Below are 13,357 nucleotides of genomic sequence, written 5' to 3'. Positions count from 1 at the left end.
AAGAAAGAGGGGAAACACTGGATAGAAGGGTAGGGAGAGAAAGAGGATGGACACTAGATAGAAGGATGGGGAGAGAATGGGGGAGACACTGGAAAGATGGTGAGAGAAAGGGGAGATACTGGATAGAAGGAGGGAGAAAAAGAAGGGAGATGCCTGAAAGGATGAGGAGAGAAAAAGAGGAGATGCTGGATGGAAGGAAGAAAAGAGGGGAGATGCTGGAAAGACGGGGACAAAGATGGAAGATGCTGGATAGAAGGGTAGGGAGAAAAAGAGGGGAGATGCTAGACAGAAGGATGGGGAGATAAGGGGTGAAACACTGAAAGGATGGGGAGAGAAAGAGGGGAGATACTGAATGGAAAGTTAGGGTGAGAAAGAGGGGAGGTGCTAGATAGAAGGATGAGGAGAGAGAAGATGTTAAATAGAAGGATGGGGAGAGAGCGGGGACATGATGAATGGAAAAAAGTAGAGAGAAGATGCTGGGTAAAAGGATGGGGCAAGAGAGGGACACACTGGATGGAAGGAAGGGAGGGATACACAGAGGAATACAATGGATGGAAGGATCAGGAGAGGGTAGACGCTGGAGAGAAGGATGGGGTGAAAGAGGGAAGATGCTGGATGGAAGGGTGGGAGAGAAAAAAGGGAGATGCTGGATGGAAAGGGGGGAGAGAGTAGAGTTAAAAACTGGAGAATAAGATGAAAGGGCATAGGGGGGAGAACAAGGTTGACAGAAAAATGAAAGGCTGTAAAAAGAGGGAAATTAGACTGGATAGTAAGAATGAATTAAATGTGGACAGATAGATAGATAAATAAATTGAAGAAAACTGAAAGAAAAAGGAGGAGAGAAAATGAAAAATGGACAGGAAACTCTGGCAAGAGAGTTAAAAGAAGATGAAAGAAAGCAGAAACAAGCGTCTGGAGCCATCACAATTAGAAAAAGAAAATCACCAGACATCAAAGGTAGAAAAAAAGAATTTTATTTTTAATTTAGGATAAAGTAATGTGGTATTTGTGTTTACAAAGGTTGATAAATATAAATAAAATACAAAATGGAAATAAGTTGATACCTGTGCATTGGACTAATTTTAATACATTTTTAACTATCTTTCAGTGAAGAACACTTCCTTCCTCAGGTCAGGAGAGGATACCATAACAGCAGTATACTGTGCTGACCTGACCTAAGGCAGGAGGTTTTGGCCCCTGAAAGCTAATCAAAAAAATATATTAAGGCTAGTCCGATAAAAAGGGATCATCTTATATTTCATTTTCAAGTGCCTGAACTCAGCATGCGCAGGAGTGCCAGCATCGCCGATTTCCGCACTGCTCAAACACAGTAGAGGGCTCGGGCATTGGACCTCTTTTGATGGCAGGGCTTGGACATCTCCACCAGGGATTCAACTGGTTCTGGAGTTTTGGAGGGGGTTTAAGCTCAAAATGAGGAGGCCCCCTCATGGTTATGACCCTGGGGAGAATAGATGCTGGAGACGGGTGTATTAGATTGCTCTGAAACAACACCTCTTATCCACCCGTGTTTTCAGTGGTGTAAATAAGGAATTTTCTGGAATGTTCATGGGACTGAGGTGTGTCACGGGGTGGAGCCATGAGGTAGGGTGGGCGGGGCCAAGGCAGGACAGGGCTAAGGCATATGTACTAAAATCTCTCTTTCAAAAATTGAGCACCCTTGGCATCTGCTCCAGTAGCTTAAGGCCCCTGTCAGCCTCGTGAAGTTTTCAAACCCTTAAACAAACTCACAGGAACTAAAGCAGCTGGAAACGGTGAACAGCCTAAAAAGGAGCCAGCAGTTTTAGCGAATGGGTGTGAGAATGCTTTTTGTCCTCTGGGGGTGGAGAGGGGTAGGGGCAGTGTTTGCAGGAGTCTGGAGATAGAGAGGGGTAGAGCATTTAACGTAAGTACATAAGTGTTGCCATACTGGAACAGACTGAATGTCCATCAAGCCCAGCATCCTGTTTCCAACAGTGGCCAATCCAGATAATAAGTACCTGGCAAGATCCCAAACAGTACAATACATTTTATGCTGCTTATCCTAGAAATAAGCAGTGGATTTTCCTCAAGTCCATCTTGTAATGGCTTATGGACTTTTTTTTAGGAAGCTGTCCAAACCTTTTTTAAACCCCGCTAAGCGCCTTTACCACATTCTCTGGCAATGAATTCCAGACTTTAATTACATGTTGTGTGAAGAAATATTTTCTCTGATTTGTTTTAAATTTACTACTTTGTAGCTTCATTGCGTGTCCCTAGTCCTAGTATTTTTGGAGAGAGTAAATAAGTGATTCATGTCTACCCATTCCACTCCACTCATTATTTTATTAGACCTCTATCATATCTCCCCTCAGCCATCTTTTCTCCGTGCTGAAGAGCCCTAGCCACTTTAGCCTTTCCTCATAGGGAAGTCGTCTCATTTACTAGAGTCTGGAGGAGGGAAGTGCTTGCAGGGGTCTAGGAGTAGACAGTGTTGGCTTGGTCGTGGAGGTGGAGATGGGAAGAGTGTTTGTTGAGGTCTGGGGATGCGTTGAACTCCCCCACATTAATGAAGCATGATTTGATGTAGAGGCCAATGCACTGGTGTTCACAAGTTTTGTTTAAAAATGTATGTTTAGTATATTGGGGATCCCAATGTTTTTGTTTGCCGAGAGTCTGCCAAAGGGTTAACCCTGTCCTGCTTGTAGGCCCTGTGTCACAGGTGCTGCTGGAGAAACACAGATCCCCTAACTCCGGGAGATGAGCCTGGCTCCAGCAGGCAGTTTAAGAATTGCCGCTTCCCATTTCTGCCCACCCATATCTTTTCTGAGCAGATGGCTATACCTCCGTTTCGGGACACATTACAGCCAGTTCTGCTGTGCCGAAGGGTCTTCAGGTCTATGATATTACCCAGACCAAACCTAGAACTTGGGGAAGATGAGAGGGTCCGGAAATATGATGAAAACCTCTAGGGAGTTACAGATGCAGGGATAAAGGGTGAAATGATACCTTGCTGAGGACAGATGGATGAGTGAGGAGTGGACGGGTGATGAGATGCAGACCCTGGGGCTTTGTATTTTGAATTCTGCTTTGTTTTCTTTCCAGAGGGGAAGGATTACCTACAGCAGGCGGTGGTCCCTCTAGACTCAGAGACTCACGGTGGTGAGGATGTGGCCATTTTTTCCAAGGGCCCCATGGCTCACCTTTTCCATGGGGTCCAAGAACAAACATATGTGGCTCATCTGATGGCATATGCAGCTTGCCTAGAACCCTACAAAGACTGTCCACCCAACAGGGGCTCCCTCTTGTCTTGCACCAGTCTTCTAACCATCCTCATGACATTGGCCATCATGCTGTTGACAAGCTAACAACTCGGTCAGAAACTTAGAGCCCGTGAGTAGTGTTCTCTTTTTGAGACCCACATCCCTCTCGAGGACAGAGCAATGGAGAACTTGCGTCTACCTACTGTAATATATTCTTTGTAAAAGACCAGTTTCAGACTTTGCAGGCCATCCGGTCTCCAGCCCCTGAGTGTCACTCTAATGAATCCGCCTGCCTGTGATTTTGAACGCTGATAGGTGAGAGCAGGTGAAGTCCTAAGATCAGCCTTGTTTTTTTAAATTTCAGCCTCATTCCCTCATGTTTTGTTCGCCTGTGCCCCGGAGGATTAAGCTGTCATTCCATGATACAATACATCTCACCCTGCAGGACACCACCGATTATGCATGTGGTGATGAATTTCCACCTTCACTGTCAGCGCTTGATTAGAAAAACCAGTGCGTAGCTCCTGATGGTGAAATAAATATACGAGGATAAGATATTACTAGTAACCATGTTTTATTTTATTACGATGACAGCGCTTTGCATTGCGGCAGGGTTGCTGATTTATTTGGGCAGGACAGGTTTGAAATACATTTTGCTTGTTGGGAAATCTTGATCGATGTGCTACAAAGGGAGGGGGGGACATTATTACTACAGTTTGCAAGACATTAATATTACAAAAAGTGCAAATTTATACCAGTATAAATAACACGGACACCTGTGTCTCAGCTGCTGATGAAAGAGAAAACACAAACCCCTAACTCCAGAGCTGTCAGCAACGACTAGGCCATATATCCCCAGGCTTGAACATGCAAAGCAAGGTCATGAATATTAATCAAAATAAAGGAAAACCAGACTGCCCAGCTGAATCCTTGCGCTTAGGATGCGTTTCATTAGCCACAATACTGGAAGCTGAATAGGATTATGGGAACATGGAGGTGCCTTGTTCACGTGGCCACGGTCTGTGTGTTGTGCTGTAAACTGTGGTCCTGTTCAGTGGACGGCTGCCACCAGAGAGCAGCTTAAAACACAGGGCTTGAGCTGCTACTGAACTATGTCCAACTCCCACGATGGCAAATAATTACCATAAACCCCATCTGACCTGCCTCGACCTGGTCTGTGGCTCTACGAATAATGAGGAATGGATCAAAATATTTAGTGTGTTGTTGGTCTCATGAAAATTGGTGATTCGTTGGAGGTTATGATATCTTCAGTGAATCAAGTAAAACAGGTTTTTCTGTACAAATGAGTTTTTGCAAATTTTATTTGGAGTCGTCTGTAGTGTGGCCAGCTCAGCCACTAGAAAGATTAGGCAGCGCCTAGGGCAGCAACTTGGGGGGAGGGGGGAGGGGAGAGGCAGGAGTGGGGTACAAAGAACAGCTGCAGTCACATCAAAGCAATAGATCCAGACAGCCACAGAGAAACTCAAAGGACCATCAGTATATCCAGATTTATTCACAGGGAGTAGGGGCAATTGTCAAAAAACCCTGTGTTTGTGTAATATGGTGATCATTTTCAGAGCACATAAAAATCTAAAGTGTGTGCAGACGTATTTTCAAAGCACTTAGACTTACTAAGTTCCATAGGTTACTGTGGAACTTTGTAAGTCTAAGTGCTTTGAAAATACGCCTCTGTAGTAACCTATGGAATTTTGTAAGTCTAAGTGCTTTGAAAATAAGCCTCCACATATATCTGCTGTGTTTCAAAATAACGGGACCCCTTTTCTTTTTCACTACAACAAATAAATGGCTGGAAACAGTAATAAAACTTGATTCACAAATAGACCAGTGATAGAGTTGTGAATGATCATGCAGCAAATATTCTTGGCAAATCATGGTGTAATTATGACGTCGCCGTTTACTGTCGGTCAACATGGGATTTTGATAGAAGACGATAAGCACATAAGACAAACAAAACGTTTGGGAGTGAGAAAGTTTCATAATGTGTTTCCTGAAAATAGTGGTCACTTGGTGGACTGAAGGCACTTACTTGCAAAATTGCGTTTATTGATGAGACGCTAATGAGTTGCAGCACTGTATCCTGGAGGAGGGCGTGGCAGGGGGTGTGCTGGTAAATTGTTAACAGGGGGCTCTCTCTCGCCAGCAAAGTAAAAGAGAATTCAGGAGGGGCCCAAACCCACATTTTGGGATCCATTTGTTAAAGTAGCCATGGAGAACCGGCTCCCAAAATTCTTAAAAACAAACGGCTCTCGAGAGCCTGTGAGAGCCTGCTCCAGCACACCACAGGGCGTGGCCCAGCGCGTCATTGACAATAAAGCAGTGGCGCAAGCAACCATCATGCAAACACTGCGGTAATGGTGGGCATCTGAGTGCGTTTTACACCACCATTGTAAACTGATGTTGAGCACATCATTCTTATCGCTCACATTTATCATTTTCATTTGATCGCTCAATGTTTCGAAAGTTTGAAAAAGAATATCACGCGCATATGAAGCTACCAAGTGGTAAAGTTTAAAACGAATTGCAGAAAATATTTATTCACTCGGTGTGTAATTAAACTCTAGAATTCCTTGCTAGAGAATGTGGTCAAAGCAGTTAGCTTAGCAGGGTTTAAAAAAAAAGGTTTGGCCACATTCCTAAAAGAAAAGTCCATAAACCATTATGAAGATGGACTTGAGAAAATCCACTGCTGATTCTTGGGATACTGATCCAACAAGCTGGCAAAATTCCACTACACTTATATCATATATAAGGCAGGGAAGGTCTATGACTATATTTGTCATATAAGTGGGGCACGCCATAGTTGGCAGTGAGAAAAGAGGTCCCCTATGACTGTATGAGACCCTCCCTTTAATATGTACAAATACACACGATTATTTCCACTGATTAAGTAGAATATATGTGATATTCTTGGGATAAGCAGCATGTTTTGATTTTATGTAATTTGTTTGTTTTACCTTATTGTTATGTTTATCTTATGGTTTTTTAATATAGTTTCAATTTTGGTTTTTAAGATTGTTGTTTTTGTTGTAAGGCACCAAGAATGTTTAAAGATTGTGCCGGTTAGTAAATGTGTAAATAAAGAAATACTTGTGACCTGGGTTTGGCCACTGCTGGAAACAGGATACTGGGCTTTGTGGACCTTCGGTCTGTCCCAGTTTGGCAATACTTCGTTCTTATGTTTGTTGCACGATCACAGGTCTATTGGTGAGCCACGTTTTAGTAAACACAGCCATTTGTTATAGAGGAAAATGAAAGGGGTCAAACCGTCTATACGGGAAACACGATTTAATATTTCAAAGTGTAATGTTCAGTTCTGGGATCTGACAGGATTGTTCTTGGAGGGACGGTGTTGCCGGTGATCATGGCAGATGAGTCTAATTATCAAAGGGGTAGGAGGGGCGCTAGGGACCCCCTGAGAGTTAACTGAGGGTGGTACAAGGCTGAAGTCCGGGTCACTGAGCACCTCATATCTTTCCACTGACTCTGTGGCAGTTATACAGTTTCTGAAGGACAGACCTGGGAGGTCCTGAAGGCCTCTCTGCATCTGCGGTGGTTTGGTTCCATATCACAAAATACAAGTGTAAAAAAGACTGTATTCTGGAAATTTGCAGGTCTGTGAAACCTTGGTATGGAGGTGTAAGTTCTCCATAAGGTAGAGCTGAGTACTGTCAAGCTGCCTCACCCTGAGAAAAAAATGGTATGTGAGGAATCTCTCCGGTACTCCAGTGACAGAATTATATAGGATACTGGCTGCCAGGGATTTCTGCAAAACACTTGAGATATCACTGACAGGTTGGGAGAACAGGAAGGAGGTGCGGATTTTTAGTCAACTGAGGGATGGTACTTCTCTTGGTTCACATCTCTGTTCTCCTTTCAGTATTTCCAAGCAGTGGCTTAGGAAGGGGGGGGGGGCAGTGGGGCGGTCCGCCCCGGGTGCACGCCGCTGGGGGGTGTCGGCGCCTCGCTGGTTCCTTGCTCTCTCTCTCTCTGCCCCAGAACAGGTTACTTCCTGTTCCGGGCGAGAGCAAGGAACCAGCGAGGCGCCGACACCCCCCAGCGGCGTGCTCTCGGCGGATTGGTCATCCCACCCATCCCTCACTGCCTTCCAGGTATGTTCTCGCGGGTGGGGCGGGGCGGGGGGGGGTGTTGCGCTACGGAGGGGGGAGGGTGCGTCGCGCTGTACCCGGGGGGGGGGGTGCGCAGCGGCGACCCGCCCCAGGTGTCAGCTGCCCTCGCGACGCCACTGTTTCCAAGTGTTCTTGTTTCCTTTCTAATGAACCCAGAGTACCACACTCAGCTTACTGAAGGCCACGGGAGTGGTACAGAGAGATTTTTCAGATGAGGTGGATTCAGCCTGTGACTTCCTCTGGTGACATTAAAATCTGACATACAAGATGAAACAGATGCTTTGACTCCCCAGACCCTCCATTCTGATAAAGACATTGTAAGACCCAGTGGTGGCACATACATTGCAAACGATGGCATAGTAGAAGACAGCAGGAAAAGATCAACCCGAACCCATCTGCTTCCCTGTCCATTTTCCAGTTAGAGAGCGAGGGAAAAGGCAGAAGGCTTGAGAAAAAAGCCCATTCATACCCACGGTAATGCAACCAAAAAAGCAAAAAAAAGAAACGATGCAAAGCAATGAGCTGCCTGTGCAAATTGTCCCCCAGAGAGCACGGACAAGACGTGGCCCCATCTTGTCTCCTCCTTGTGCTCCCACATATGCTTCTCTTTTCTGTTCGTTATATCTGAAAAACACAACAGCTATAATACAGTATAACTTCTAGCAGCATCTTAGCAGAGAAAAGTGTATCACTACTGTGCCCAAGGGCAGGAAAAATTGTGCCCTTTAATTTTTGGGGGAGGGGGTCTCCTTCCTGTTGACCTCTTCTCTTTCCACTACTTGATCTGGCTAGTCAGATAACTGCATGTAGTGGATGGGGCCAGCTGATAGGTGGAATTTAGTGTCGGTCTCGGATCGACAGAGCAAAAGATACACAGCCATAGGTGGCTTGGGTGGGGGGTGGGGTCTTTAGCTCGCAGCACTTTGCCCTTCACGGTCCTGGACATGCCACAGGGTAGGGGCTACTTCTATGCCTTCCCCTATATCCTCTGCTGTTTGGCTGTCTACTAGATTTGAAATACCTTTTTGGGAGATTTCCGATTGGACCCAATCCAAATTCAGTCGTAGACTCTTCCACAGTCTTAGCATCTGAACACTTAGAACAAGCCCCCTTGATCTGAGGGACATGCAGCCTGCCGGGATTTAGCATCTGCCCTTCAGTGCTATCTGTTCTAGCTGTGTCAAACAGATTCAGTACCTGACAGTGACGATGTTTCTCTTTAAGCCAAGAGGTGACGTCTTGAAAAACTGGCAGAACAAAGCTGTGATTTGTTTTTTTTGTTTTGTTTTGTTACAAGGAACAAGAAAAGATAGAATGAATGTAGAGAGGAAATAACCACGGCAGGGTGGGCTGTGGAATCACCAGACAGAACACTTGTGCACAGGGTTCATAGGGGAGTTTTTCGGGCAATGAAAGACTCTTCCAAACTCTTGGAACTGTGAAACACTGCCGATGACCCTGAGAGAGATGGAAAAGAGAAAAAGCATTCAGAGGGTGGGTGAGCAGGTCTGACTAAACGCTTGCCTTTAAGATCAGGTTTCCCTGGTCACCACCCCCAGGGCCGCCGAGAGACTGGGCCAGGCCCGGGACAAGGCCGCCCCCGGGCCCCCCCCACCCAAGGTTGCTGGGCCCCCCCTCCACCTGCCACCGGGCCCTCTCTCCACCCCCGGGCCCTCTCTGCACAGACCTTAAGCGCCTCACCTTCGAAAGTGCAGCAAGCCAGTGGCAGACCACTCCTTCCTTCCATGTCCCGCCCTCGTGGGTTACGTCAGGTGAGGGCGGGACACAGAAGGAAGGAGTGGTCTGCCGCTGCTTGCTGCGCTTTCGAAGGTGAGGCGCTTAAGTTCAATGCCAGGGCGAGACGGAGGGCGGGCGGGCCGGACTGTGGTGGCGGCGCTGGCCCCCCCCTGGAGACCCGGGCCCAGGGAATTTTGTCCCCCCTGTCCCCCCCCCCCTCTCGGCGGCCCTGACCACCCCTCCTCCAGTGTGCTGAGGTACCTGTAATGCTCTGGGGCATGTTTGTCGGTGAGAACTTGCAGGTATATACTCTGTGATCTTCGTTTGATGCACCAGTTCTGGACAGGAAGAAGGAGGAGAGAGGGCTGATTACAGCTAAAAAGTTCCAGACTGAAACCTCTCTAGTTAGACCTGAGAGTAAGAGGTTTGGAGAGAAGGCTACAATTCAATCCAACATTACAAAAAGCAGACCCAAAACCCAAGCGCTCCGCCTTGGCTATGCCACTAGAGGGCACCAGCTCTCCAGCCCAGATACCTGTCAGCACCTGAGCATCAACAGAGCCTCTGGACCCAGGACAAAAGTTCCCTCCTGTTTCTCTGGTTGAACACATCAGCAGCCCTGTGTTCACTTTGTCACAGCACTCCATCATCCTCCCTCCCTCCACTCCCGGCATTAGCTCCTTCTCTTCCCCCCCCCCCTCCCCGCACAACTCCCACAGCCAGGGCTGGTTTTAGACACGGTGGGGCTCACCTCCCCCAGATCTTCCCACCTGCTACTATGTGGTCCAGGCATCTCTTCCCCTTCTCCCCACCACAGTCTGCCTCCCTCCCTTCCCCTCAGCTTGCCTGTCTTCTTTAACATTTTTATTTCCCTGCTTTGAGGGACCCGGTGCAGCAGCCATCCTCACAAACTGCCTCCGACTGTCCCAAAGCTTTCTATCGGGGCTGCAATCTGCCCAGGCGGAAACAGGAAATTGCATCGGGGGGGGGGGGGGGGGGGGGGGGTGGATTGCGGCAGAGAGGGAAAGAGAATGGGAAATAAATTTTTAAAGAAGATTGGGAAAGGAGGAGGAGACAGACTGCGGTGAGGACAAGGGGAAGGGAAATCTGGACCATGGGGCCTCCTGGAGTGCTGCCCTGTTTGCCCCCACCCCTAACACCGGCCCTGCCTCTAGCATCATCACCTCTCTCCCTTCCCCCACACACCTGGCATCATCACCTTCCCTTTTCACCCTCCACCTTCCCATGCATCACATCTCACCCTTTCCTCTATCCTGTCTGGCACCATCATCTTCTTTTCCCTCATTCCCTCCTCCCCCCCCTTGATATCATCAATGTCTGTCCTCTGAATCGCATGTTTTACTATTTGGCTGAATACGAATAATGAAAAATCATATTTGGCCGAATATGAATAATGAGCACTGAGCTTTAACATATCAAATAATACAAGAAGCAACGTGAAATCAGAGATCAAGTGTTTTGTTTTTTCAGTAGGATTTAGCCCAGTAGAGCCCTGGATTATTCATAATTGAATTTAAATCACTATTTGGCTGAATGCAAATAATGTGTTCAGGAATATTCGAATATTCGGTAAAGCCCTACCTACTCCTCCCTCACTCCTGAGAAACCATTCATTTTCTACACTTCAGCTGCCTGCATGGGATGAGCAGTGGTTTGTGGCTGGTGAAGATTAAGTTTGCTGCCATTTAGTGCAGCAGCCTGAGAACCTGGGAAACTGGGTTCAGTTCCCAGTGCAGCTCCTTGTGACTGTGCAAGTCACTTAACCCTCCACTGCCTCCATAAGTACCTGTATATACTATGTAAACCAAAAACCATAGAAAAGGCGGTATATCAAGTCCCATTTCCCTACTGGAGATTCTACATGGAATGTTGCTAGTGGAGGAGTAGCCTAGTGGTTAGTGCAGTGGGCTTTGATCCTGAGTTTGATTCCCACTGCAGCTCCCACTCTGGGCAAGTCACTTAACCCTCTATTCCCCTAGGTACAAATAAGTACCTGTATATACAATGTAGACCGTTTTGAATGCAGTTGCAAAAACCACAGAAAGGCAGTAGATCAAGTCCCATTAACAAGATTCCAGGCAAAGAGTTAGCAACATTCCAGGCAGAACCCCAAAGAATAGCAAGATTCCGGAATCCCAAAGAGTGACAAGATTCCATGCAGAATCTCAAAGAGTAGCAACATTCCAGGCAGAACCCCAAAGAATAGCAAGATTCCGGAATCCCACCCTAGTGGTTAGTGCAGCAGACTTTGATCCTGTACACTTGGTTCAATTCCCACTGTAGCTCCTTCACTTAACCCTCCATTGCCCCAGCCACAAATAAGTCCCATTTCTCTTTCCCTTCCCTACTTGAGATTCTACATGGAATGTTGCTAGTAGAGGAGTAGCCTAGCAGTGGACTTTGAGTCCCACTGCAGCTGACCCTCCATGTGATTGTGAGTCCACTAGTGATAGAGGAAGTACCTCCATGTAATAAATGTAAACCACTTTGACTGTATCTCAGAAAGGACTCTAATAAACAAACATAAATTATCCTCATTTTCTCTGCCAGCAGCAGAAATTTCACATCACGTTGGTGGGGAATCTTAGCCCTAGAAGAGAGACAGTAGTTGCAGTTTTCTTGATTTATGCTACTGCTCAGGAGTGTGAAACTTGCTCTAATTCATCTTTTCTTGTGTCGTTACTGTACGGCCAGTAAATGCACATTTCTGCGTAACTGTTCAGAATATTGTCACTTTTGCAGGCCAGTATAAGTGGCAGCGAGACACTGAGGCACTGTTCTAAGGGCACTTGTCATTGGCACAGCACTTAAATGCTAGGGGTCATTTGCATGGAAGGGACAAGGGTGGGGCCCACACACATACACAACTTACACAGTCTGTGCCGTTGTTGCATTTGGCCGTGAGCAGGCTACACTAGGTCTACAGCTGGTACAACTGGGGGCACCTAGACGTAAGGTGCACTGACACACTGGGTTACACTAATATTCAATCATGGAATTTGGGCATCCAGGAGCTTTCACTGCGTGACATTGGGGCAGGTACAAGCAGGAGCCCACTTAGTGAGTTAGCAATCTGTGCTCTTCAACCAAGCCTTTAATGGAAGAAGTAGCTAACTCGTTAATCTCACTCATAGACACAAGGAGTGACTCGGGCTGCACTTACGGCAGCGGGACATGTTTATCCACTCCTACCCTAGCTGAGATAATATTTAACCATCTCTCTGACCTCATGTGCAACTCTCTTTAAATTAGTCGCCTTACTCTCTAACTCCTCTTACTCTCTTACCTGTCTATATGTTCCATCTTTGCTTATACCCTACGCTGTCTATTAAATGTTCTATTACATATTGTGTTGACATTGTAAGTGGTGTACTATGCCGTACTTTGTATTGTTACTTGAATGTTTTTACTGCCGTAATTGCCTATTGCTCATGTTTGATTTATTCTTACTGTACACTGCCTCAAGTGAATTCCTTCAAAAAAGCGGTAAATAAATCCTAATCTCTCTCTCTCTCTCTCCCCCTGGACATAGCTTTACCCTGGTTCTGTTTTTCTCGTTCTAAAACTTCCCTCCCATCTCCTCAGCTGTTTAAGAGCTTCTGACAGATGATGGAGATCTCTCAATCAGAAAATGCTGCATTAATTGCAGAGGAGGCTGCTGAGATGACAGCACAGAGGCTGGCGGCCGAATCTCTATACTAATATTTATATCTGTGTATGAAGAGGTAGAACACAGCTAGCTTTGCCCAGTCAGCTAACGCAACACCTGTCACAGTGATATATGTGTGTGTGGGGGGGGGGGGGGGGGGGGGGGGGTCAGGCAGTGCCACACGCTGCCTTCCTCCTTTCCCTCACCTTTTCCTTCTCCTCCTCTCTCACTTATGTCAGCCCTCCCTGACTCTTCCCTTTGCGCCTCTTTCATGGGCTCGTTACCTGTGCAAATGCAATAAAAAACAGCTGTTCGTGTGTGTACTTGAGCCGCTGCAGGGGTCGCTCCGGACCGTGCTCTCTCACCCATTTCTGATAGGCCTAGAAAAGAAAGTGAAAATCTGGGGGTGAATGCAGAAAACACACGTACTTATGTTATAGGGCATCCGGAGAGGACCATGGCCAAAGCAATTAGACGTCCACCCAAAGGGGGTCTCAATCTAATACACACAAAAATGTACAGAGTCCTAGTACAGGAATTCCACGTGTCAAACCCCAAATCTC

The 13,357-nt window shown here is 46.7% G+C and overlaps 2 protein-coding genes across 3 annotated transcripts in view; one reads left to right on the top strand and one right to left on the bottom strand.

Annotated features, from left to right (window-relative positions):
* LOC115479234 (intestinal-type alkaline phosphatase-like) overlaps nt 1-4,896 on the top strand; it is a 42,738-nt gene extending 37,842 nt beyond the window's left edge. The window contains exon 11 of the mRNA XM_030217068.1: nt 3,082-4,896. Within this exon, the coding sequence (XP_030072928.1) occupies nt 3,082-3,344 (263 nt within the window). The 3' untranslated portion in view covers nt 3,345-4,896. The remainder of the gene's footprint in view (nt 1-3,081) is intronic.
* Nucleotides 4,897-8,651: 3,755 nt separating this feature from the next.
* The window catches only part of ECEL1 (endothelin converting enzyme like 1), an 81,944-nt gene continuing 77,238 nt past the window's right edge, over nt 8,652-13,357 (bottom strand). Inside the window, exons 15-17 of one of the 2 annotated variants that reach the window (XM_030216269.1) lie at nt 13,079-13,174; nt 9,386-9,462; nt 8,652-8,845 (exon numbers count right to left, since the gene is read on the bottom strand). In XM_030216269.1, the coding sequence (XP_030072129.1) occupies nt 8,746-8,845; nt 9,386-9,462; nt 13,079-13,174 (273 nt within the window). In that variant the 3' untranslated portion in view covers nt 8,652-8,745. The remainder of the gene's footprint in view (nt 8,846-9,385; nt 9,463-13,078; nt 13,175-13,357) is intronic. The other variant, XM_030216268.1, reaches the window with a different exon arrangement.

The sequence above is a fragment of the Microcaecilia unicolor genome, chromosome 10, assembly GCF_901765095.1.
Source record: "Microcaecilia unicolor chromosome 10, aMicUni1.1, whole genome shotgun sequence".
NCBI lineage: Eukaryota > Metazoa > Chordata > Amphibia > Gymnophiona > Siphonopidae > Microcaecilia > Microcaecilia unicolor.
This window is presented reverse-complemented; position numbering and strand designations above follow the sequence as displayed.